This window comes from Mastigoproctus giganteus, chromosome 10 (assembly GCF_048544385.1).
Source record: "Mastigoproctus giganteus isolate SK-2022 chromosome 10, ASM4854438v1, whole genome shotgun sequence".
NCBI lineage: Eukaryota > Metazoa > Arthropoda > Arachnida > Uropygi > Thelyphonidae > Mastigoproctus > Mastigoproctus giganteus.
The window spans coordinates 36,747,281-36,770,390 of NC_143584.1; the positions used below are offsets into that span (position 1 = coordinate 36,747,281).

Genomic DNA, 23,110 nt, shown 5'->3' on the forward strand with positions numbered 1-23,110 from the left:
AACCTGGCTTATTTTACCCATTTATGGGCAAATTCAGTGGAAAAGTTTTTGGTGAAACACAAGCAGTTGCTCTTGAGATCTCAATGGCTTTCAATCGTGTTTGGCACAAAGGTCTTCTAAACAAACTTCCAGGGACAGGGAGGTGATTATCCCGTTATTCAAGGCAATGGTCAGGCCACACCTAGAGTACTGTGTACAGGTCTGGATGCTTCATTTTAGGAAGGATGTAAGAGTTGCTAGAATGAGTACAAAAAAGGGCAACAAGATTGGTGAGGAGAGAAAGGAGTGCTATTACCAAGAAAGGCTTAAGTTCTGCAAATTGCAGCGCCTGGAAAATAGACACCTGTGAGGTGATTTGATTGAGATAGGTCTTGAATGGGTTGAGCAAATTATATGCTGTTGGGATTCTTCCTCTTGCTCAGACTAAGAACCTGAGAGGACACAGTTTCAAATTGAGGAAAGATAGTTGTTGAATAGATGTGCGGAAATTTGACTTTAGCCAGCGGGTAGTCGATTGGTGGAACAGGCTTCCATATTTAGTTGTGGAAGCTAATAGCCTAAATAAATTTAAGGCTGAGCTGGACAGGCATTTGGAACGAATGGACGGGTGAAATGGGAGCGTTTTGTTTTTTTTTTGGCTGATGCTGCATAAGCTTGCTTTCTTGCATCATATGCCTCTACTAATGCTAATCTTATGGTTTGCCGACTGTTTTTTGTAATTTGTTATCCAGTTTTCTCTCTGATAGCTCACTGAGGATGATGGTAGATGGCTCTCTGTCTTCTAATTTCTCCACTAATGCTAGTGTACCCCCCGAGGTTCAGTTCTTTTCCCCACTCTTTTCCTCATGTATATTAATGACCTTCCATTTACTGGAAATCCTATCCATAGTTTGCCAATGATAGCACGTTGCATTCCACTTCCATTTTGAAAAACCTTGCCCTGCTCAATCAGCTTTAACGTCTCAAATCATCATCATCATCAGCCATTTTCAATCCACTGCAGGATGAAGGCCTCTCCAGCAACTTTCCAGTTCCTTCTGTTTTGAGCACTGGCCATCCATTTACTACCCACAAACTCATGAATTTCATCTATCCATCTCCGCCTTTGTCTTCCAGGTTGTCTTCTAGCTCCTCTTGGATACCATTCTGTTATTTTCTTAGTCCATCTGTCATCATGTCTTCGAGCTATGTGTCCTGCCTAAGACCATTTTAGTTCTTTAGTTTTGATAAGAATGTCCTTTACTTGAGTTTTCTGCCTAATCCATATGTTTTTCTTCTTATCTAACAGTCTGATTCCCAATATAATTCGTTCCATTCTTCGCTGTGTAGTTCTCAGCTTCTCTTCCATTCTTTTGGTGAGTGTCCAAGTTTCACTTCCATAAGTCATGGTGGGGCGTATACATTGGTTCATTATTTTACGTTTCAGACAAACTGGGATATTGCTCTTCAGTATGTGACTATATTTCCTGAATGCTATCCATCCAAAATTTATTCTTCTCTTGACTTCCAGCCATTTATCATTATTACAGCTAATAACTTGTCTCAGATAAGTATATGACTCCACCTTTTCAGTTACTGCTCCTTCAATCATTATTTCCCTTTCTGTGGCATACTTGTTCGTCATTACTTTTGTTTTAGCCATATTCATCTTTAGTCCAAAATCTTTACTAACTGTGCATAACTGATTAAGATTTTCCTCTAATTCTCAAATATCCACTACTAATTCCTTAAAGCCGATTTCCAGGTAATTCGCCAGTGGGGCAAAGACTACTTAGTTGATTTTAATCCTTCTAAAACTCAGTCTTGTCTTATATCTTGCAAAAAGGATTCTTCTGCTCCTATGCTTATCTTTTGTGATACTCTGTTTTTTAGGCAAAATTATCTTTCTTTCGGGGATTACCCTGACTTCTAATCTCTCTTGGCACAAGCACATTACAAATATTGCTGCATCTAAAAAACTTGGTTTTCTCTTTCGCTCTCGGTGTTACTTTTCTTCCAAATAGCTGTTCACTCTCTGCACAAATCGCAAATCCGCCCTATCATGGAATATTGTTCCCATATTTGGGGCGGTGTCCCCAAAACCTCTTTCAGGCTTCTAGGTTCCATTCAGAAGAGGGCAGTTAGGTTAATTAATGACTCATCCTTAAAAGAGTCTCTCCACTCTGTCTCATAGACATACTGTTTCTGCTGCATGCCTTTTCTACAGATACTTCCATGGGCACTGTTCTTCTGAATTGGCTTCTATAATTCCCACTCTTTCTTTCAAAACAGTCCAAACACGTGCCGCTACCAGCCAACATCTAATTACTGTCCAACTTCAAACTCACAGAACCAACTTTTCATCTTCCTCGTTTATTCATTCAACTGCCGTTTTCTGGAACAACCTTCCTTCATACGTATTTCCTGAAAATTAGTCTACAGAAGTTCAAGTCTAAAGTCAACAAATATCTTCTTTCGTCTTCTCAACCCAAGCACAGTATTAGGTATTATAGTTTCTAATACCTCTCGTGTTTGGGGATTTCAAAAAAAGTATGTCAGAGATGGCCCATGCCTGTATCAGCAGTATGGTGCCCTGTGTCATACTGCTTGTATTGTGACAGACTGGTTTAAGGACATGAGTATCAAATTTGGACTGGCCAACCTAGAGCCGTGACCTCAGTCGACATGGAGACTATATAGAACCTCTGAGATGAATTTGATCATTGGGTGCAAATTAGGAGAGACTACTTAAGAAAATAGAGCCCGAACTGGTTGCCACTTTGAAGGCTGATTGGCAGAAAATATTGCAGGAAATTTACAAAAAAACTGGAGGATATTTCTTGGAGACCAGTGACTGTTATAAAGGCTAAAGGTTTTGGCACACATTATTTTTCCTGTAACTGTGTAAATAACCTTTATATAAGGTAGTGTCTATCTGTTAGTACAACTATAAAATATAAAACAAATTTAATTTATATTCCGTTCAATTTAAAAATTGTTATTTTAGTTCTGTTTTATTATAGACAAGAAAAATGTAAAGAAAATATGCCTAATCTAAGAGTATATTTTTAATATATTTCCCTATACTGATATAACACGCTAATAATGGAAGAAATTTTTTTTCCACATTATTTCCATTAAATTGAGCACACTCTGGCAGGTCTGATAGCTTTCCCCCCCCCCCCCAATACGAGTCACAAAATTCTACTATAATGAAATGATGAAAATTAAATAATGTGCTAGTGTTATCTCTGCAGCAAGAAAATGATTTGTTGTGCTGCTGTTCAATACCACATTTTAAGTACAATAAATCCTCGATTTAATGGACAAATTAATACACTATGAACAAAAAATGAAAAAAGAGAAACTTGAGTGTAAAACAAAAATTAGAATTACGTATAAAAATTACAAAATCTGAGGAATTCCCAAAAATCAGCAATTTTCAACTTTATAGTAGTTTTGAAAGCAGTTAAAGGCCAAACACTTTAAAATAGCTGAAAAAAAACTTAAATAATGTGGATACCTATTTACAATTCAAAGATTAAGTTTGTAACTTTCACAATATGATTAGCAATGCTGGCAAAAAAAAAAGTAAGAGGTGCTATCTTACAGTGGCTGGAGGATGACTAGATTGATCCTGTATATCAAGTGATCACAGTATAGGTGAAGAAGTTATGGCTTGCGATAAAACATATGAAGAAAGCAATGATAACGAGGAAGGAAGGAAGGGCTACCAGTTTGCAAAATCAAGCTGTCTGAATTAAGATCTCATCTCGATGACTTGATCACTTTTATTGACTCATCATCTGATCCTGAAGTTTGGCTGTTTTACTCTCACTTCAAGCTTTCAGAGAGTGAGAGATTATTTTTTGTAAGTAAGTACCAAACTTCCAAAACAATTGAAATTGGATGCTTCCTTCAAGCCAATTAGCCGATCAAAATCTGCGTCTCCTCAACTTAGCACCTCCTCAGCAGAATGGTGTCAGTCTCTCACCAGGGTTGATAATAAACATGGAAGAGTTGCAAAAAAAGTGATTCCTCTTCTGGATAGACTATATAATATTCAGTTTTTTTCCTCGTCAAGAGTAATTTATTATTATTTTCTAATTTTGCTATAAATATAATATAGTAGAACCCGGATAAGAAGTTTTCCAAGCGACTGGAAGTTTGGAACTTCTTATGCCGGAAAACTCCTTAGAAAGGAAAATGACCTAAGGGTATGAAATATTAACTAAACAAATAAAAATGAAAAGATACACATACATAAGTTAAAGATGAATTTTAAGTACTATTTCAGAATTTATAAATATTTTACTCTGCCTATGGGAAACATTTTTAAACTGAGGATTTTTAATTGCTTAACATTCTGTTCATTAAACTCATTACTAAGTTGGAAGAATGAGCTCTTTTGGAGTTTCAACCTATTTTAAAAGGTCACAATTACAATAAGACAGAGCAACAATCCACTTAACTCTTAACGTGGTCGAGGTATCCAATTATGGATATCAATGAAAACAATTGCAATATGTCACTTCCATTATGTCAATGTTTATACTAAAAATGTTTTAGCACTGAAAGCCTCAGATTATGGAAAATTCACTAATCAAAAAGTTAGTGCCAAGCATCATTTTAGTTCGTAGTAAACCACCGAAGTAGGTGAAATGACATTGTTTCTGTTATATCTCAAATTGCGAATGCCTTCACAACGAGTTGCCCTGACATTGCACTACCTCCAATAAGCAACGCTTCACCAATGAAGAAGATTAATGTTACTTATTCTTGGCAGAGACCACAATTGAGGAGTGGTGGTATCTGCTGAGAATAAGTAACGTTAATCTTCTCCATTGGTTTGGTGAAGCATTACTTATTGGAGGTAGTGCAATATCGGGGCAACTCGTTGTGAAGGTCAGGGACTGACCACCGCATATCTCCGGAGCAATATGGCCTTAGTTGCTAATGCTCCTAAAAACAAAATAACAAACAAACAAGCTAACTTGTTCAATTACCAAATGTTTATATTGTTTAATATTTTTTAATATTAAAAATAAATAATTTCTGTATTTAAAAAACGTATTAAGTGGGAAAATGTCATTATAATAATACACTGTGTATTATTATAATGATATTTAATAATCACAAACTTTTTATGTTGGAAAACTTTTTACCTGGGAAACTTCTTACGTGGGAAAATAATACATTACAACATATAGAATCGAAATTGGGATTTAAGAAACCAAACCTAGTACAGGGGAAAACTTCATATGCGGGAATTTCTTATCTGGGTTTTAGTGTATATAGCGAAATTTGTTGTTTTCATGATAATCAGATTGTGTGTGTGTGGTGTTTTAGAATATATCATTTGTTTTTAACAGACTTTTAGTTTCATATAGATGCTATTTTGTGGACATTCGGCAATAGGATACTGTGCAATTAATAGGGGTGCAATTACAGTATATCCTCATATGCACACATGTGTGCCCTATGATAATGATGGTAACCAGATTGCATCCAGATCAGTTCATTCCCTATAAGTCTGTTTAGAAAAACTTGGATGGCAAAGTCTTAATTTGAGAATTGGATTATGCTGGAAAAAACTTGAGCAAAGCCATGCTCATGAAGTCAACTTGGATTACGTAACTCAATGTTTGGACCTGTCAATTTTGCAATCAAAGCCAATTGACCAAGGTGCAACTGCTACAGGTCTTATACAGTCACCACTGCATTGTGAATCAGTGTGAATTGTTTTGCGGTGCAGTCTGGTTATAAATCACTGAGACCATGGCATAGTTAAGAGTAGAATGGCCTGTGACAGAATCTCACAGACAGAGCTTGTGGAATTTTCTGTGCAAAAACTCTCATAAATTTAATATTATTAATATTACAAATCTTGATTATGACAAATACAAATTTAAAATTAATATATTATAAAAATGTGAATTTTGTTGGTAGCTTGTTTTTTCTTAAAAATAAAACTATATGCACCACAACTGCTAGAATATATTTAAAAATTAAATATATTCTAGCAGTTGTGGTGCATATATTTTTTCCTAGTTGCATATTTGAAATAATAGCACCATCACTTTTATTATTATCTAAATTTTTCATTATATGATTAAACTTCATTCATTGTAGAACCAGGAATAGCGCCATTACCATCAGGTGACCAGCCTCATCCGGACCCAGTGAAAAGTAACTGCAATACTACTATTACCACTCCATCTCAACCAGGAAAACAGAAAATTTCTACTCTTTCTCCGTATGCAAAGGAATTTTTTCCACGCAACTACCAACCACCAAGGGTAGCACCAACAAGGGTAAGTAAAAGAAATATAAATATTCTAAAACAGTGCGTATGAATGAATGTTCTTCAAACCTGTGTGGAAAAGGCCAGAGTTCAAATTCAGTTGAGATGGTTAATCTTGCTAGTTAATCTTTGGTAATGGTTATTTTATTTTATTTTTATTTATTTTTTTTGCTAGATTCTTCTGTTTTTCATTGACTATAGACACATTGTAATGTGGCCTTAGTCACCTTATAAAATATTAAAACTGTATACAGTAATACCCCAACTTATGCTACCCCGACTTACGCGAACTCGGAGTTATGCGGTTCTTGATTTTTTCGTTTGGCAACACTGCCGCCCACTATCTTCAAGGTCGTTTTTCATATGCTATCGATATACGGTGTGATGGCGGAGAGTGAGAGCAAAAGATGAACAAAATTAAACTTTGCTGTCGCATGAGCTGCACACATATACAAGAATTTGCATTCCAACTGTCATGTTTATATGTGTGCGTTCGAATTCGTGATCAACTTTTGTCGAAAATTACATCATTTTCACGAATAAAAAAACTTTCCAGGCTTTAAGGTTTCCAAAGACAGATTGACAATGATGGTCGGCGGGAATGCAGCTGGTGACTGCAAGTTAAAACCTCTCTTAATATATCGCTCCGAAAACCCAAGAGTTTTAAAAAATATATCTAAAATTAGCTTACCAGTGATTTGGAAGTCAAATCATAAAGCTTGGGTGACAGCTTCCGCTTTTGAGGAATGGTTTGGTCACCACTTCATACCCGAAGTCGAACGTTATTGCAAGTCTAAACAGATTCCATTTAAATTGATCCTTCTTATTAACAATGCACCCGGTCACCCTCCTGCCACCCTAATTAATTTCAACCGACGTGTGAAAGTTGTGTTTTTGCCTCCAAACACAACCAGCTTGCTTCAACCTATGGACCAGGGAGTCATCAAAACATTCAAGGCCTACTACACGAGGCGTTCGTTTGCACGTCTGAATGAATGAAGGCGTTCGTTTGCACGTCTATTTTGTCTCTATGAGACAAAATAGTGCGATATCTGTTAAAGACTTTTGGAAACAATTCAATGTTTTAGATGCCGTAAGAATCATTGAAGAATCTTGGGATGAAATTCACAAAAAAACATTGAATGGTGTCTGGAAGAAACTTTGTCCTTTTTTTTTTTTCAAAAACGAGAAGAAAATGCCAGAAACTGATCATGTCGCTCATATGATAGAAGAAGTTGTTAATCTTGCCAGGCAATTAGATTTGGAAGTCAATGGTGATGATGTCAACGAGCTGTTGGATTCACGTAGCGAGGAGCTGACAATGAATAAGCATCATAGAGATGCGTGAGCAAAACGTCACTGAATTATCCGACACTTCAGACCCAGTTCCACCAGAAAAGCACATGACAATTGCAAGCTTGACAGGTCTCAGCTCAATTGAAAAGGGCTTAAAAATTTTAGAAAACAAACCCCAACGAAGAACGTGTTATAGCTACAAAGCAAGGAATAAAAAATTATTAGCTTGCTACGAAGAAATTCTGCGTGAAAAAAAAGAAGGCACTGTGTCGTCAGACGAATTTGTTAGATTTTATTAAGCCATCAACATCGAAATAACTTTTTTACGTAACTCATTTATTTTTTTAATACATAGTTTGTATTAATATGTATAAATAACTGCAATTTTATTAAATATTTTTCTTTTAAACTAGTGTTTTTGTTAGTCCTTGGTTCCAATTAAACAAAATTTATACGTATTTATATGCAAAGTTGTACCCCGACTTACGTGAATTTGACTTAAGCGATTTTCGTCGGACCCACCTATTGTTTAACTTCGGGGTATTACTGTACATATGTTTTCTGTTCTAATGGAACCTAATTAATATAAAATGAAGTCCAGCAATTGTGTACTAACATAAATTGACTGTCAACCTATTTAGTTAGATACTGTGCTTAGTCTATGCACATTATTAAAAGAAGAATATACCTAAATAATAAAACTAAAAAATACTAAATAAGCAAATAACATGCCTTTAGTCATTCATGTGAACATTGGTCATACTCACCTGAGGATTTGAATGGATCAATATTCAAAAGAAATGAACAAAAAAAAAATATGATGCATATACATTCTGTTCTCTTTAGCCAGTAATACTTATTAGCTGTTCATTTTAATTTAGATGCTTAATTTAGCAGTGCCTAGTAATTATATAGCCAATTTTGTACCTACCATATACTGGACTAAGGAACAAAGCCCTGTATATATGTATAGTTATGTTACATTAATATTGTCATCCCATTTATTCTGAACATCACTTTATCTGGTCTCTACAACAAAAGAATATCATCCCTTCAAACGTTCTCCGCAATTTAAATCCAACATCTCTTCAACTGTTCTCTGCAACAAAAGAACTGGTGAGAATGTCTCTCCTTTTTATTCTACAGGCATGTTGTAGTTCAAAATTATTAATACAATAATTAAAATTATTAATACAGTAATTGGAATGAACTAACAATATCAGGAGTGAGCATTTAATTTGCAGACTGGTGCAGGATCTTATCTTAATTGTTATCATCGGAATCTGCTGTGGATTTTTCCTTCTCGAAATACCATCCCTTGAACTTTACATACTTTTGTCACCATCGTACCCACACATTAAATGTTTGCAAGCTGTTTTTGAAATACTGTGAAGAGCATCGTTGTTGGATGCGAAACCCTTGTCTTTCATAGCTTTCTTCAAATATAGAAACACTAATAAATCACACTGGGCCAAGTCCAGTGAATACAGGGAGATGTGGCAGAACCTTGGCACCTATGGCAGTGATCACTGGCTGCACAATATTAGCCATATGTGGCCTAGCATTGTCTTGATGGAAAAACCACTTCACACCAGAAAGTGCTTGACGTTTCTCACAAATGGCATGGCGAAGTTTGACTCTGAGAACCTCAGAGTATGCTTCCTTATTTGTAATTGTTCTACGGTGCACAAAATGTGCATCAAGAATGCATTTTATGAAAAAAAACACGAACGATTTGTTTGTAGCTGAACGAGAAGCTCAATTTCTTAGGTCTTGGTGAATCAGAATGCTTCCACTCACTAGACTGTTGTTTTGTCTCTGGATCATTGTGAAAAATCTGCTTTATCGCAAGTCACTATTCGATTTAAGAAGTTTTGCTCCTGTGTTTCAAAACGATCAAGCATTTCTTTACACAAGTCTACTATGCTGTTTTTGTTCTGGAGTCAGATTGTGTGGAATCCAGCTGGTACAGATTCATGAAATTTTCAGGTGCTCTTTCACAATATTGTGAGCACTACCATATGAAATGGACATTCTAACAGCTAATTCATGAAGTGTAATTTGCCTGTCTTCATCCGAGATTTCCTGGAGTTTTGCAATTTGCTGAGGAGGAAGGCTGACTAGGTCTTGGGTCATCTGCAACAGACTCAGAGCCTTCATGGAATCACTTGTGTCATTTATATATGGCCGTCCTACCTATACCATACGCTTCATTCATCTCTTTAACTGTTTCCAATGCATTTAAGCTCTCTCTGACACAATAATGAATCGCATATCGCTCTTCAAGCTGTATGTCTGACAATATACTTGCTTCAAAATGATTGTCAGTGCACACAACTAAAAAACTCTTCTTGCAACACTAGCTCAAGTACTGGCATGCACACAGTATCTGTTCATTAGTGATCAGGGAGGAATGAAAGAGCACCTGTAGCAGCAGTTATGGAAAGTTTGCGTGGTAAACAAAATCTTGCACCACTCTGTGAATTAAATGATCTCTCTTCATATTTTGTGCCTGTGTAGTCCAGAAACTTTTTAATTAATCCAGGTTTAAATTTTGTGGTGCAATAGATTTGTGATTATTTTTGGTGCAGTATTGGTAAGTGAATTTTACTGGATAATAGAAACTCTGGATAATTTGCAAAGTGAAAGAAGGTGACAAAAATATAAATTGATTTGTATTTATAGAAGTATGGTAAAGTGTGGGAAGATTTGTCATTAAATTTAATTTGGACATATTTTCTGAAAATGGAAACCAATGAAGTTTTCTTTCCCCACTTGGTTGGCCTTCCTGTGAATGGTACTATTTAGTTTTCAAAACATCATCTTGTCAGTAAAAGAAGCATTTTCTTGTTTCAGGTAGTCGAGTAGAATTCACATGAGATAAAGTGGAATTAACCAGGGCATTGTAGTTATTCCACCCCAGACAATTAGAAGTCATCTGTAATGTAAATCTAAGTTCAATTTGTAGCTTATTTAAACATTCCCAAAATGTTGATAAGTCACAATTTATTAATATTCGGATTAATTTTGATTATTTCTAGTTACTTAAGTTATTTCTCATTAGGAGAAATTTCATACAAAATTGAATTTAAAATATCAGAAATAATACGTTCTTTTGAAGAATAAAATTGCACTCGTTGTAATTCAATTATATTGTATTAATATAAGTTTTGCTCTTTTTATTCAAAACTGCTTTTTTAATTTTATAGGCACCAGACTCACCCAGAGACCAAGACAGGCTAACGGATAGTTATCCTATTCAAGAGCTGAGGCAATTCTTGTTTGATATTACTCTCAGTCCAGGAAAATTTGAGCGCAGAGTACAGCATCTCACTGATATTTTAAATGATTGGGTTCAGGAAGGTGAAACACTGCGTGCTGTTGTTAATATTATATTTGATGAGGTAAGGTTTTTATTTTGAAGGCAGTAATTTATGAATTTTAAATGTGCTACTAAATTATTAATGTAGAAATAGCTTTTTTAAAATACAGGTAACCCTCGTATAACACTGTAGTTTGGTTCCTACAAAATCTCGTGTAATGCAAAACTGTCTTATACAGGACTAAGAACCAGTACAAAAAGGGGGTTACATTCCAAAAGCTAACAAAAATATGCCATTAAAAAAAATTTTTTTTTTTTGTAATTATTGGAAACTTAATTTTTATAATAGTAATAACTTAATATTTTAACTATTATTTTTATAATAGTAGTAACTTAAATATTAATAACTGAAAAAACTTCTTACCTTACAAACTGTGATACTTCTATGTCAGATAATGTATGAACATTTAATTTTCTTCCTCTTCATCACTGCTGAGCACAATCTCTTCTGCAGCATCTAGATTTCATGTACCTTCTGCTCTCTTTAAAAGTCACGAACTGCACTCTTCGAAGTCACAATTATTTTTTATGGTCTCAAACAAGCACAAGTTCAACAGAACAGAACTTAACCCAGGGATCTCCCAACAAAATACAGTGGACCCCCGATGATACGTGAAAATCAGAATATTTTCCAGTTAGCAAAATAAAAATAAATTTACGCTTACCTAATTAATAGCTTAATTAATATGTACATACTAATTGATATTTCTGTTCACTGATTTTTTTTTTTTTTTTAGTTGTAAAATTTAAAACAGTAAAAATGATGAGCAATTAATAACAAAGAACATGGCACGCATGGTTTGCGTGCCATGTTCTCCGTATCATGGTTTGCAACAAACATGATACGGAGTAATGAGTTTCTGAAAATTTATGTTTTTTTATATGATTGAATATTTCATGGAAGGGGAAATGTGTTTCACCATAATAACGTGAAAACCCACAGAATTCCAGCTATCAGTACTATAGCAAATGCAAGAAGATCAAGTTTACTACACGTTTATAATTGATTACACTAACAGACCAATAAACCGGAAACTGCAAATTGTTTTTGTTTTATGGTAGTTACCTCCAGAAATGTGCTTTTGAAAAATATCACGAAGGCGATAACAACTAGCGAGTCAACAGCAGGGATTCACAAAAAGGAATGAAAATGTTCAAAATTACCCTAACATAATATGTAGCAGGGTTTTCCCAGCACAAAAGCTCAAAAATACAGTGTTAGAGTGAAACCTTGTGATAGAAGTACTGTGTGGTGCAAAGATTGCCGCAATTTATCAATCGTGATAGAGTGAAACCGTGTTGTAGAAGTACCGTGTTATACAGGGGTTGCCTGTATATCAATAATGAATTCTAACCCTAACAGAAATGTTTTGTGGTACTTAATATTTTTACTAGTATCGAGTGGGTGCCATATTAACTGTTACAACAATTAAACCAGGGCTGAAAAATTCAGAGGTGATTAAAAAATTTGTCGGTTCCTAAAATGCAAATTATATCACACAGAACTAAGGGATCACTGATGCAACACCTGTAGTCCTTTTCTTGTTAAACAGAATGAGGAACAGTATTCATGTATTAGATCCATCTATTTTAATCTGTTCAGGTGCAGGTTTTTTTATTTATTATTCATCTAGTGTCTTAAACTAAATTCCAATTACGATATCCAAAGTTTACATTACAGGGTCTGCATATATTTTGATATTTCTAAAATTCATGGTGTTCCTTGGGTGTGCTTTTAGTGCTAATTCTAAAAATCCAAACCTTTTAACCTATTGTGTGCTTTTTTTTTTTTTTTTTTTTTTTCCCCACAAACAGTAAGAATTGTTTTCTTAGATACACATTCCAGTCAGTCACAGTATGGGTTTATTAAGGAGAAATCTTGTGTGGCCAGTTTGATTGGATACTATGATGCAGTAACAAAGGAACTGGATGCAAAAAATAACACTTTTTAAACTTTTTTTGTATAACATGAATGAAATCAACTGATTTTGACTAAATCGCTGTGCTGAAAAAGAAAATGACAATAGAAAGTTCATAGCATGTCACGTTTTCATGTTATGGCTTCGTGCTCCTTTTTCCAAAAATTGTGAATTTTTTTAATTGCTTGAACTAGAAATGACATCCAATAAATATTTCAAATGAATAAAAAAATAACATATTTAAACTTTAGCATTAGCAAGGGCATGTGATGCAAGAAAGCAAGCTTATATAGCATCAGCCAAAAAAAAAAAAAAAACACTCACCTCCTCATTTCACCCATCCACTTGCTCCAAATGTTTGTCTAGTTCTGCCTTGAATCTCTTTAAGCTATCAACTTCTACAACGACAGATGGAAGTTCGTTCCAGCAATCAACCATCTGCTGGCTAAAGGCAAACTTCTGCATGTCTATCCTACAACTGTCTTTCCTCAATTTGAATTTATGCCCTCTCGGGCGATTATTCTGAGCAAGAGGAAGAATCCCATCAACATTGAGCATGCTCAAACCATTCAAGGCTTTATATATCTCAATCAGATCATCTATATACCTCAATCAGTGCCTAGTCACCAGACACTGTAATTCAGAAAACTTAAGCCTTTCTTTGTAAGAGCAACCCTTTGTTCCATTCACTAATCTTGTTGCCCTTCTCTGTAATCGTTCCAGCAACTCTACATCCTTCTTAAAATGAGGCCTCCAGACCTGTATACAGTACTCAAGGTGTGGCCTGACCATTGCCTTTTACAAGGGGATAATCACCTCCTTATCCCTGCTAGAAAAATTCCTGTATATCATTGACAAGACACTGTGCTACTCTTGCAGCCTGTCTGCACTGTTCAGCAAACTTAATATTCGACTGCACAATTACCCCCAGGTCCTTTTCACTCTCTACCACTGTCAGTGTTGATACGATATCACAGTATCACAGTGTAGATACGATACCACTGTCAGTGTAGATACGATGTCAGTGTGATACGATACTCTGAGGTACTCTTTATAAACACCTATTTGGATTTAAGTAAGCAATTAACCTCATTGTTTTCTATATTATTAATGACATTGATGAATGTAATCAGATTTAAAAGCTTGAGTTTTCAAATGATACAAAGGTCGGCAGAGCCTTTAATGATGTAATAAAAGTATAATGCTGCAACAAGATACAGAAAAATTAGTGGTGGCAAAAATAGGAAATCGTACTACTTAGTCACCCATCATTGCTGGATTCCATTGTCTATGATACCTCTGCTCCATAGTGTACAGTCAGTCCTCGTATAACACATGTTTACAGTACACGAATTCGATCATACACTATTTATAAATAGGGGAACGATATCGTATATAACACGAACCGAATTCGCCCACGCACGATTTGCCTTTGTGTTTACAAGAAATGGCAGTCGGACCGGAATCACCCCAACTGAACACAACACGATAGGAATGAAGAGAAGATTCTGAAAATGTATTTACGTTTTATATATCAGTGAAGGGGAAACGCATTTCACCATTATAACGTAAAATTCCAGCTATCGGTATTATCGCAAATGCAATTAGATAGAGTTTACTACCAGTTTATAACAGATTCCACTAGCAGGAACGCAACTGGAAATTGTTTTTATTGTTTTATGGTAGTAAACCCCAGAAATGTGCTTGTTGCCCTTCTCATAGCATGTCAAGTTTTTTTTCCATTAAGATTTCATCCATTAGTAAAACGTGAGCTAGTGAGGTAGAGTTGTCTTTGCCTTTACGATGTTGTTTATTCAGTTGCTACATGCGCACAGCTTTGTTTATGTGTATCAAGCGTGCCTCCTCATTTTGTAATTGTGCTTTATTCCCTAAAAATGAGTAAAATACTTAAAAGGTGTTAAAAGAAAGCATCCTGGTGAAGACACTACAGATTCAGAGAGAAAAAGAAAAGCAATATCGATAAACAGAGGCGGACTGGGTCAAAAATTCTTACCCGGGAAAATTTGTAGCAGCCTCATACTAGCGTTTATGGCCAAAATCACACCGGCCTCCATCATCTTCTGGCCTCCGACCCACCGTGGTAAAACTTATGGCCAGTCCGCCTCTGTCGATAGAGAAAAAATATGAAATTGTGAAACGCTTTGAGCGAAATGAAAGACCATGTGATATTGCAAGTGCTACAGGCCTAAATGAGACAACGCCGAGAATTACAAAGAATGCAGAGAAAATAAAAACAACTTTTATAGCAGGACCAACTCAAAGTGTAATTAAAATCCATTAAATTAAGACACAAAGAATTGGAAGAGATGGAACAGCTGTCATCTGTTTGGATAGAAAATCAAACAAAAAACAAGTTTGCTTACAATAGAAGCAAAAGCATCAGCAATATTTCATTACATAATAGTCGTAATAAAATACGTATTTTATTACGATTATTTATTGTGTTTGGTAATGTTTTGGTTAGAAATGTGTGTGTGTTCAATCTTGGGTGGTTGGCATCTAACCTTATTTTTCCCATAGGGCCTTTTGTTTATATTGCACGATTTTGCATTGCACGAGGGTTTCTAGGAACACAACTATTGTGCTATACAAGGACTGACTGTATGTCTATCTTGGTGAAATCGTCCCCCCCCCTACTCGTCACTGACAGATCCCAAGTTGTCTGGAAAGAAGTCTAGGCATGAATGTAGGAAGTGTATCTTGAGCGATATTAGGCATCCTAACTTTTGATAGTTATGCAACAATTCTTCTATCAACTCTTTATAGTCCTCTACTTTTTTTATTCCCTAAAAACTGGCTAACAGCAGCTCTGAAGGATTTCCACACAGCTAATTCAGTGGCATTAAGTTTAGTTTCAAAGATTTCATCCTTTAAAAGCCATCTAATTTGTGGGCTTACGAATATACCCTCCTTCAACTTTACATCACTAATTTTTGGAAACTGGCTTCTTAAGTACTCGAAACCTTCACTATTTATGTCCAGATCTTTTACAAAATGTTTCACGAGACCCAACTTAATGTGCAAAGGCAGGAGAAGCACCATTTCTGGTTTCAGTAAAGACTTACATTTGATGTTGTTTCCTGGGAACATCTCTAATGGGCCATTCCTTCACAATATAATGATGTTCTTCTGCTCGACTATCCCATAAACAGAAGAAACAATAATACTTAGTAAAACCACCTTGTAGTCCAAGCAACAAAGCGATTACTTTTAAATCACCACAGATTTTCCAACAATATTTCTTATAGTTTAAGGCATTTAATAGCGATGACATACTATCGTAGTTTTCTTTCATAGCCACTGAATGAGCCACTGGGACCAACGGTTTGATATTATCATTGTGTAGCAAAACTGCTTTTAAACTGAGTTTAGTAGAAGCGATGAATAATCACCATTCTTCAGAATTGTATTCAAACCCCTGTTCATCCATCAAGCCATTTACATCTTTGCAAACACAAAGAGAACCTTCCATTTGATAATAACCCTCACACTTTTAATTTCAATTTCTAAACAAAAAAATCCTTGTGGTTGTTGCCAGAAAATTCCACTGTTGCAACCTAGATCCTAATAGCTCAGCCTGTTGCTCTGAAAGATTTAAATCCCTAACCAAATCATTAAGTTCACTTTGCTCAATTAAGTGTGTGGTTTTGTCATTTTCAGGATTGTAACTAGAATTGGCAGACATTGAAGGGGCAGGTATGGGCTCTAGTGACTCTTGCTCTTCTTCCGGAATAGTGATTTCACAACTAGGTGGAGGAATAGGGAGTTCCAGTATGTGTGGCACTGGTCTTATTGCGGACAGAAGGTTGGGGTATTTTATTTAACTTTTTAACTCTATTTTTCCTTGAAACCCCTTAGTATTTGTGAGGCAGAAATAACAGTCTTTGAAGTGACTTGTTGGTTCTTGCCAGATCATCGGAACAGCAAAAGGAATTTTAGAATTGTTCTCCTTCATCCATTCAGTCAGATTTACATCGCACATTTTACAGCACATATGCGGTGTCCACCTTTTATTCTGATCACCCATATTAACACCAAAATAAAAATAATAAGCTTGTTTCACCTTGTCTGTGATTGAGTGATGTTGCGACTTTACTGTAAATTGTCCACAAACAGCAAAAACTATTTGGCGAATTAATGCATTCACGCTGTTTTCACTCCATTTCGTGAGTTTTCACAAGACCAAAATGGAACTTTAAAACACCACAACCTACCACTAGATCTTACAAATCGAAACTAACCCAAAATTTTACATTTAAGGGCTAAAGACAGCTTGTGGAAAGAAAGCCATGTCATTTGCATTGGGATCATGTTAATGGCTGCTACATTTTGTTTCGTAAATACAAATATGCATTTCTACTGTTAAGCTGTTTACACAGTGAATTCTATGATCTCATGAGAGATTTAAATGCAAAGAAAAAGCAGAGCATTGTGCACTCCAAGAACATTACTTCAGCTCTGAGATCATTAGTTTTGCTTGAACATATGCCATCAGATCCTGAATAGGTGTATAATAAACACATAAAGTAAGTGCCGGTTACAGTGATCACATTTGCAAATTGAATTTTGATTCTAATAAACACCTATTCTAATAAGCAAAAATCGACAAATATTATCCAGGGGCTATTAAAAGAAAGAAATTCACAACTCTGGACCACAGCTGTTTACACAAAGTGAATTCTATGATCTCATGAGAGATTTAAATAGATTCTAAGGCTCTGGCATAGCTTTTAGGGTCAAGACTGAAATCCAAGGATCTGCTATTTCCAGGAACAGTCTTTTCGTGGTATAAACATTGTGAAAAAGAATTGGTTCTCCATTTTTCCAAAGAAGGCTTGATGATGAATTGCAACAACATTCCTGCAGTTATGAAATTTTTTTGGAATTTTTTGCCAATCAACAGAATGGAAGCTATTTCTTGACTCATCAAAGCAAAGCTTTCAAAGGAGTTTCCTTCTTAATGGAACAACTATGCATCCTTCCTATAACACATTCAGCACACTTAAAAGTATGAAAATGTTAAGCTTCTTGTGTAACTGATACCTGGTTTATAGGGTATTATAGACAAGCGGCTACTGTTAATCTGTTAGTCTGTGAATTCCCCCCCCCCCCCAAGATGCAAGAAAGCAAACTTTTGCAGCATCAGCCAGAAAAAAAAAAAAGAAAGAAAGAAACCCCCCCATTTCACCCATCTATTCACTCCAAAAGTTTGTCTAGTTCTACCTTGAATTTAAGCTGTCAACCAACAACAGATCCTGAAGTTCGGCTGTTTTACTCTCACTTCAATCTTTCAGAGAGTGAGAGATTATTTTTTGTAAGTAAGTACCAAACTTCCAAAACACAATTGAAATCGGATCCTGCAACCAAGCACCTGCTGGCTAAAGGCAAATTTCGCCCACATCTGTTGTGCAGCTGTCTTTCCTCAATTTGAATTTATTCCCCCTCAGGTGAGTAATCTGAGCAGGAGGAAGAATCCTATCAGCATTGAGCTTGCTCAAACCATTCAAGGCCTTGTACACCTCAGTCAGATTACCGCACAGGTGTCTAATCTCCAGATGCTGCAATTTGCACAACTTAAGCCTTTCTTGATAAGAGCAATCCTTTGTTTCCCTTCGACAATCTCGTTGCCCTTCTCTATACTCATTCCAGCAGCTCTACATCCTTATTAAAATTAGGCCTCCAAACCTGTATGCAGTACTCAAAATGTGGCCTGACCATTGCCTTGAAACAAGGGGATAATCACCTCCTTATCCCTGCTAGCAATATCCCTGTATATCATTGACAAGAGCCCATGAGCTGCTCTTGCAGCCTGTCTATCAGAAAATTTCATATATGACTGCACAATTACTCCCAAGTCTTTTCATTCTCCACTATCCTGAGTGTAGTACTGCACATCATCACCATCAGCCATTTTCAATCCACTGCAGGATGAAGGCCTCTCCAGCAACTTTCCAGTTCCTTCTGTTTTGTGCAATGGCCATCCATTTACTACCCATGAACTCGTGGATTTCATCTGTCCATCTCCGTCGTTTTCTTCTAGCTCCTCTTAGGTACCATTCTGTACAATTGGTACTTACTCTGGAGTTGGTGCTACTCATATGCAGTACTTTGCATTTGTCAATGTTAAACTTCAGTTGCCACCTCTCAGCCCATCTGCCCAACTTTTCTAGATCCTGTTGCAGTAGCATAATGTCATTAACAACCCTGCCAACCTTCGTATTGTCTATAAACTTGGACATTAAGCTTGATATAGCTTCGTAGCCAAAAGGTCAGGAGCGGGAGTGCAGTAGCACACGCTCTTTGAGTAGACCGGGATTCAAGCCCCTGACTGCTAAATACGTTCGATCTGCCAACTCGCACTGGACCAGCGTGGCAGATTATGGTTCATTTCCCTCAGCATGAATTGTTGAGGAGGCTTCCATCCTGCAATGGGTTGATAAGGGCTGCAGTTTACCTTTTTTTTTTTTTTACCTTCATCAATATCATTGATAAATATAGAAAACGACAATGGGCCCAACACCGAATCCTGGGGAACTCCACTAATAACATTAGTCCACAAAGGGTAGTGTTCGCATATTACTACTCTCTTGTCTCCTCCCACTCAGCCATCTCTTTATCCATAGCAGCAACTTGTCCTTAGTGCCATACTGCTCTAATTTGTACAGCCATCTTCCATGTACAACAGTATCAAAATTATTTTTTGCTTCCAGTTCCTTTGTGGCCACATCATAGCATCCAATCAAATTGGTCAGACAAGACTTCCCCTTAACAAACCAGTGATTCCATTGTTTTCCCAGAATAGAAGTTAAACTAACAGGTCTATAATTACCCATGTCACCCTTTGATAAAGTTGATATGGAATCATGTCAAATGAGTGATGTGCAAGAGAAATAAGAAAAGGAAAAATAGAAGCTATTTGACATTTTTATTGTCAATGAAACAAGCATATTTTTCGATTGCTACTAGCAACACACTTGTTAAAAGAGAGGGAAGAAGTTTAAGCAGCAGTTAACTGCATTGCTTCAGCAACTGAAAAGCTGAAGCTGTTAGTTATATTTTCTTTCTCTCCTATGATTATCATGCAAATCATTCAGTATGGGTGTTGCAAGAAATATAATATTTAAGAAATGGTTTTAAAAAAAATTATCTTATGATGAAATGAGAAAACTGATTTTGATAATTGTTCTGCACACAGTTTGACTTTGAGATTTGAAAACGTGAGTTGGATTTCTACCGCTAAAAATATACTCCAGTTTTATAGTGCTTAGATATAGACATCATACATACAGTTAAAATGCACTTAATTCCAATTTTAAAAAGAAATAAGTCTTAATGTTTTAAAAAGAGAAAGTTAATATAAAAGAGGTAATCAATACAGTTTTTGCAGTATAGTGGTCTGTTAAAGAATCAGCAATTAAAATTTTGGTAAAAAACTGGATTTTTTTCCAAACACTGAATCGGATAGTGATCCTTGAAGTAGAAGGTGCACTGCCAAATGAAAACTCGTGGAACTTGGTAGTTAGTGCCATTAGATGAACAATGATTTACTCATTATTTACAAGTTTACAGATGTGAACATTGTCAAAAATGTAAAGAACAGTTCAAATGCAATTTTTTGAAATTTTATTTCAGTAAAGACAATTATTATGTATTTTTTTTATTACTGTTATTTTATGAAAACACTTTATTCTGTGCATGTAATAATTACAAAGAGATTGCATTCCATTACTGTTTTGTTGTAAGTTACTACAATCTTATTAGTTGCTCCTGACTTTGAGCTTTCACCAGCATCACAGATCAGTCCATTCCTACACAATGTGGGGGAGTACTGGTAATGTAAAGCCAACTCACTATAACAGCTATGTTGTTATGCTGTTTACACGGATGGAAGAACTTGGGGGCTGGAGCCAATCCAGAGAGTGTTTTGTAAAGAACTACACACAACTGTGAAGACCAGTGATAACATTCTGTTGATTGGGTCTGATGGTTTGTATACATGGTATTTTTCAGACAAAAACAGTGATGAATGGTTGGTGGGAGTTAATTGCCAAAGCAACTAATCTATGAGGCATCAGTATATTGTTTTAGTATTTGCATTTTTGTGTAGCATTTGCATAAATGCTACACAAAATTTGAGGGGGGGGAGAGAGTGGGTACGAGAGTACATGTGAACAGGCGAAGTTTTTACGGCTCCAGCAAATAGAGAAGTTTTTGCTTTTTTATTGACTTAAATTGGCATTAATTTATTTTTTAGAGTTGCTTTATATTCCTAGTAACAATACTTTAGTTTAAATTGAATTTAGATAGAGATTTTGTAGGTTATTACTTAGTATCGGTAAGGGTATCAAATTAATGTGTGGACAGGTTTTGAAACACTCACGAACGAAAAGTTTTTAATTATACTTAGCCACTTTATTGACTTAATTGTTAGATTAAATTATTTTCTATAAGTAGCTTATATGGCGCCTCCGTAACCAGGTGGGAAGGAGCAGCAGTGCGTAGCACACACACTTCTTGATTAGACCGGGGTTCGAGCCCGTCACCACCAAATACGGAGGATGCGGAAAAGTCAGGGAATGACCACCGCATATCCCGGAGCAATATGGCCTTAGTTTCTAATGCTCCTAAAAACCAAATAACAGACATAAGTAGCTTATAGACCTAGTCAAGCTCTGTGGTTTATTTTGAATTTAGATAGTGCGATTTGGAAAGTAAATAATATCTTGTGTCCGTGGATTAACCGTTCGTAACTTGCCGCCATTGTTATAAGATACGTGTGCTGACGTAAGGTTTAATGGAAAACTAGATAGCGAGTATAGTAGTATCAATTAATCAGTAAAATTTATTAATCTTATTAAATTTCATTGTCAATTGCATTGCATTTTTTTAACTAAATAAATATAGCGACCTAGTTATTACAAACATAACATCATAAATTAATACATATAAGTTGACAGGGTGTAAGAAAGTCATATAGCGTAACTCGGAGATAATATTCGATACCGAAATAAATATATATAGTGTTATAACTGTATTGGGATAGAGGTTTAGGGTTATATTTTGTATTCAAATTTTATTGAACGTGAATAGAAATCATGATTCAGAGCAGCAAAGCAAAAGGCTCAAACTAGTGGAAGTGATGTGGCTCAGGGGAGAACTGAGGGGTGGTGGTTGTCCTCTGAATCACAATCTATTGAAATGCACTGCTTGTTTGACATTTGTGGAGCAATCAGGAATGGGACATGATATTGCCAAGGGGAATGTCTTTGTGTGTGCACGATGTAAGGAGTGCAAGGAAATCAAGGCACCAACTCTGCATTGTTATGGGCTTATATGAGAGCTTGAAGGACAGGGTGGATGCCCTCGAAGGATTTAAATTGAGGGGCCCATCAAGCTCTTAGCTGCCCACATCAATGCCAGAGCTTGCACTTGAAGGTCATGCAACACAGCGGCAACCCCCCAAGGCAGAATGCGCTGGTCCCAAAGGAATTAGTTGTTATAGGTGACTCTATTGTCAGGGAAACAGGGATCATATTATGCAAAAAGGATAGATGGAACAGGACCAGGGTATGTCTGCTAGGGGCAAAGGTTGATGGCATTGTAGGGCTTTATCATCCTTTAAGGGCACAAAGGGTGATATTGTTGTACACATTGGCACTAATGATATTAAGAGTAGGAGACTGGCAGAGTTACTTAACAAGTACAAGACAATGCTGAAAACAAGCCATGAGTTAGGATTGAATTTGAAATTGTCTGTAATTCTGCCCAGACACTATAGGAGGGAGTATATGATGAGAGCCTTGTTGATCAATTCGGCACTGAAGAGATTGTGCAAGGCTCAAGGGGTAGAATTTTTCTCAGCCTGGTCTGTGCTTGTTAACAGGAGAGATTGCTTCTACAGGGATGGGATACACTTAAATAGAAAGGGTGCAAGAATATTTGCTGATGCTATCAAGGCAGAGTTAGGTGGGTCGGAAAACTGCTAGCTTGGGGGGGAAACAGACTAATAGATTAACAGTATCCGCTCACAGAGGTAAAAGTGATTCTTGCACTACTTCTGTTGAAATGCAATTGAGCAGCAACCCGGAAAGCAAGGCAATGGGAATTTCCAGGACTGCTTGGAGTCATAGTGGAACAATAAATATATGGGCTGTGTTAGGGTAACTAAGAGTAGAAACAGGTGCATGTACACTTGCATGTACACCAATG

The 23,110-nt window shown here is 36.2% G+C and overlaps 1 protein-coding gene across 1 annotated transcript in view; it reads left to right on the forward strand.

Moving 5' to 3' along the window:
- Window positions 1-23,110, forward strand: part of Paip1 (Poly(A) binding protein interacting protein 1) — a 191,460-nt gene that overhangs the window by 25,646 nt on the left and 142,704 nt on the right. Inside the window, exons 2-3 of the mRNA XM_090382432.1 lie at window positions 6,112-6,293; window positions 10,789-10,983. Of these exons, the coding sequence (XP_090238558.1) occupies window positions 6,112-6,293; window positions 10,789-10,983 (377 nt within the window). The remainder of the gene's footprint in view (window positions 1-6,111; window positions 6,294-10,788; window positions 10,984-23,110) is intronic.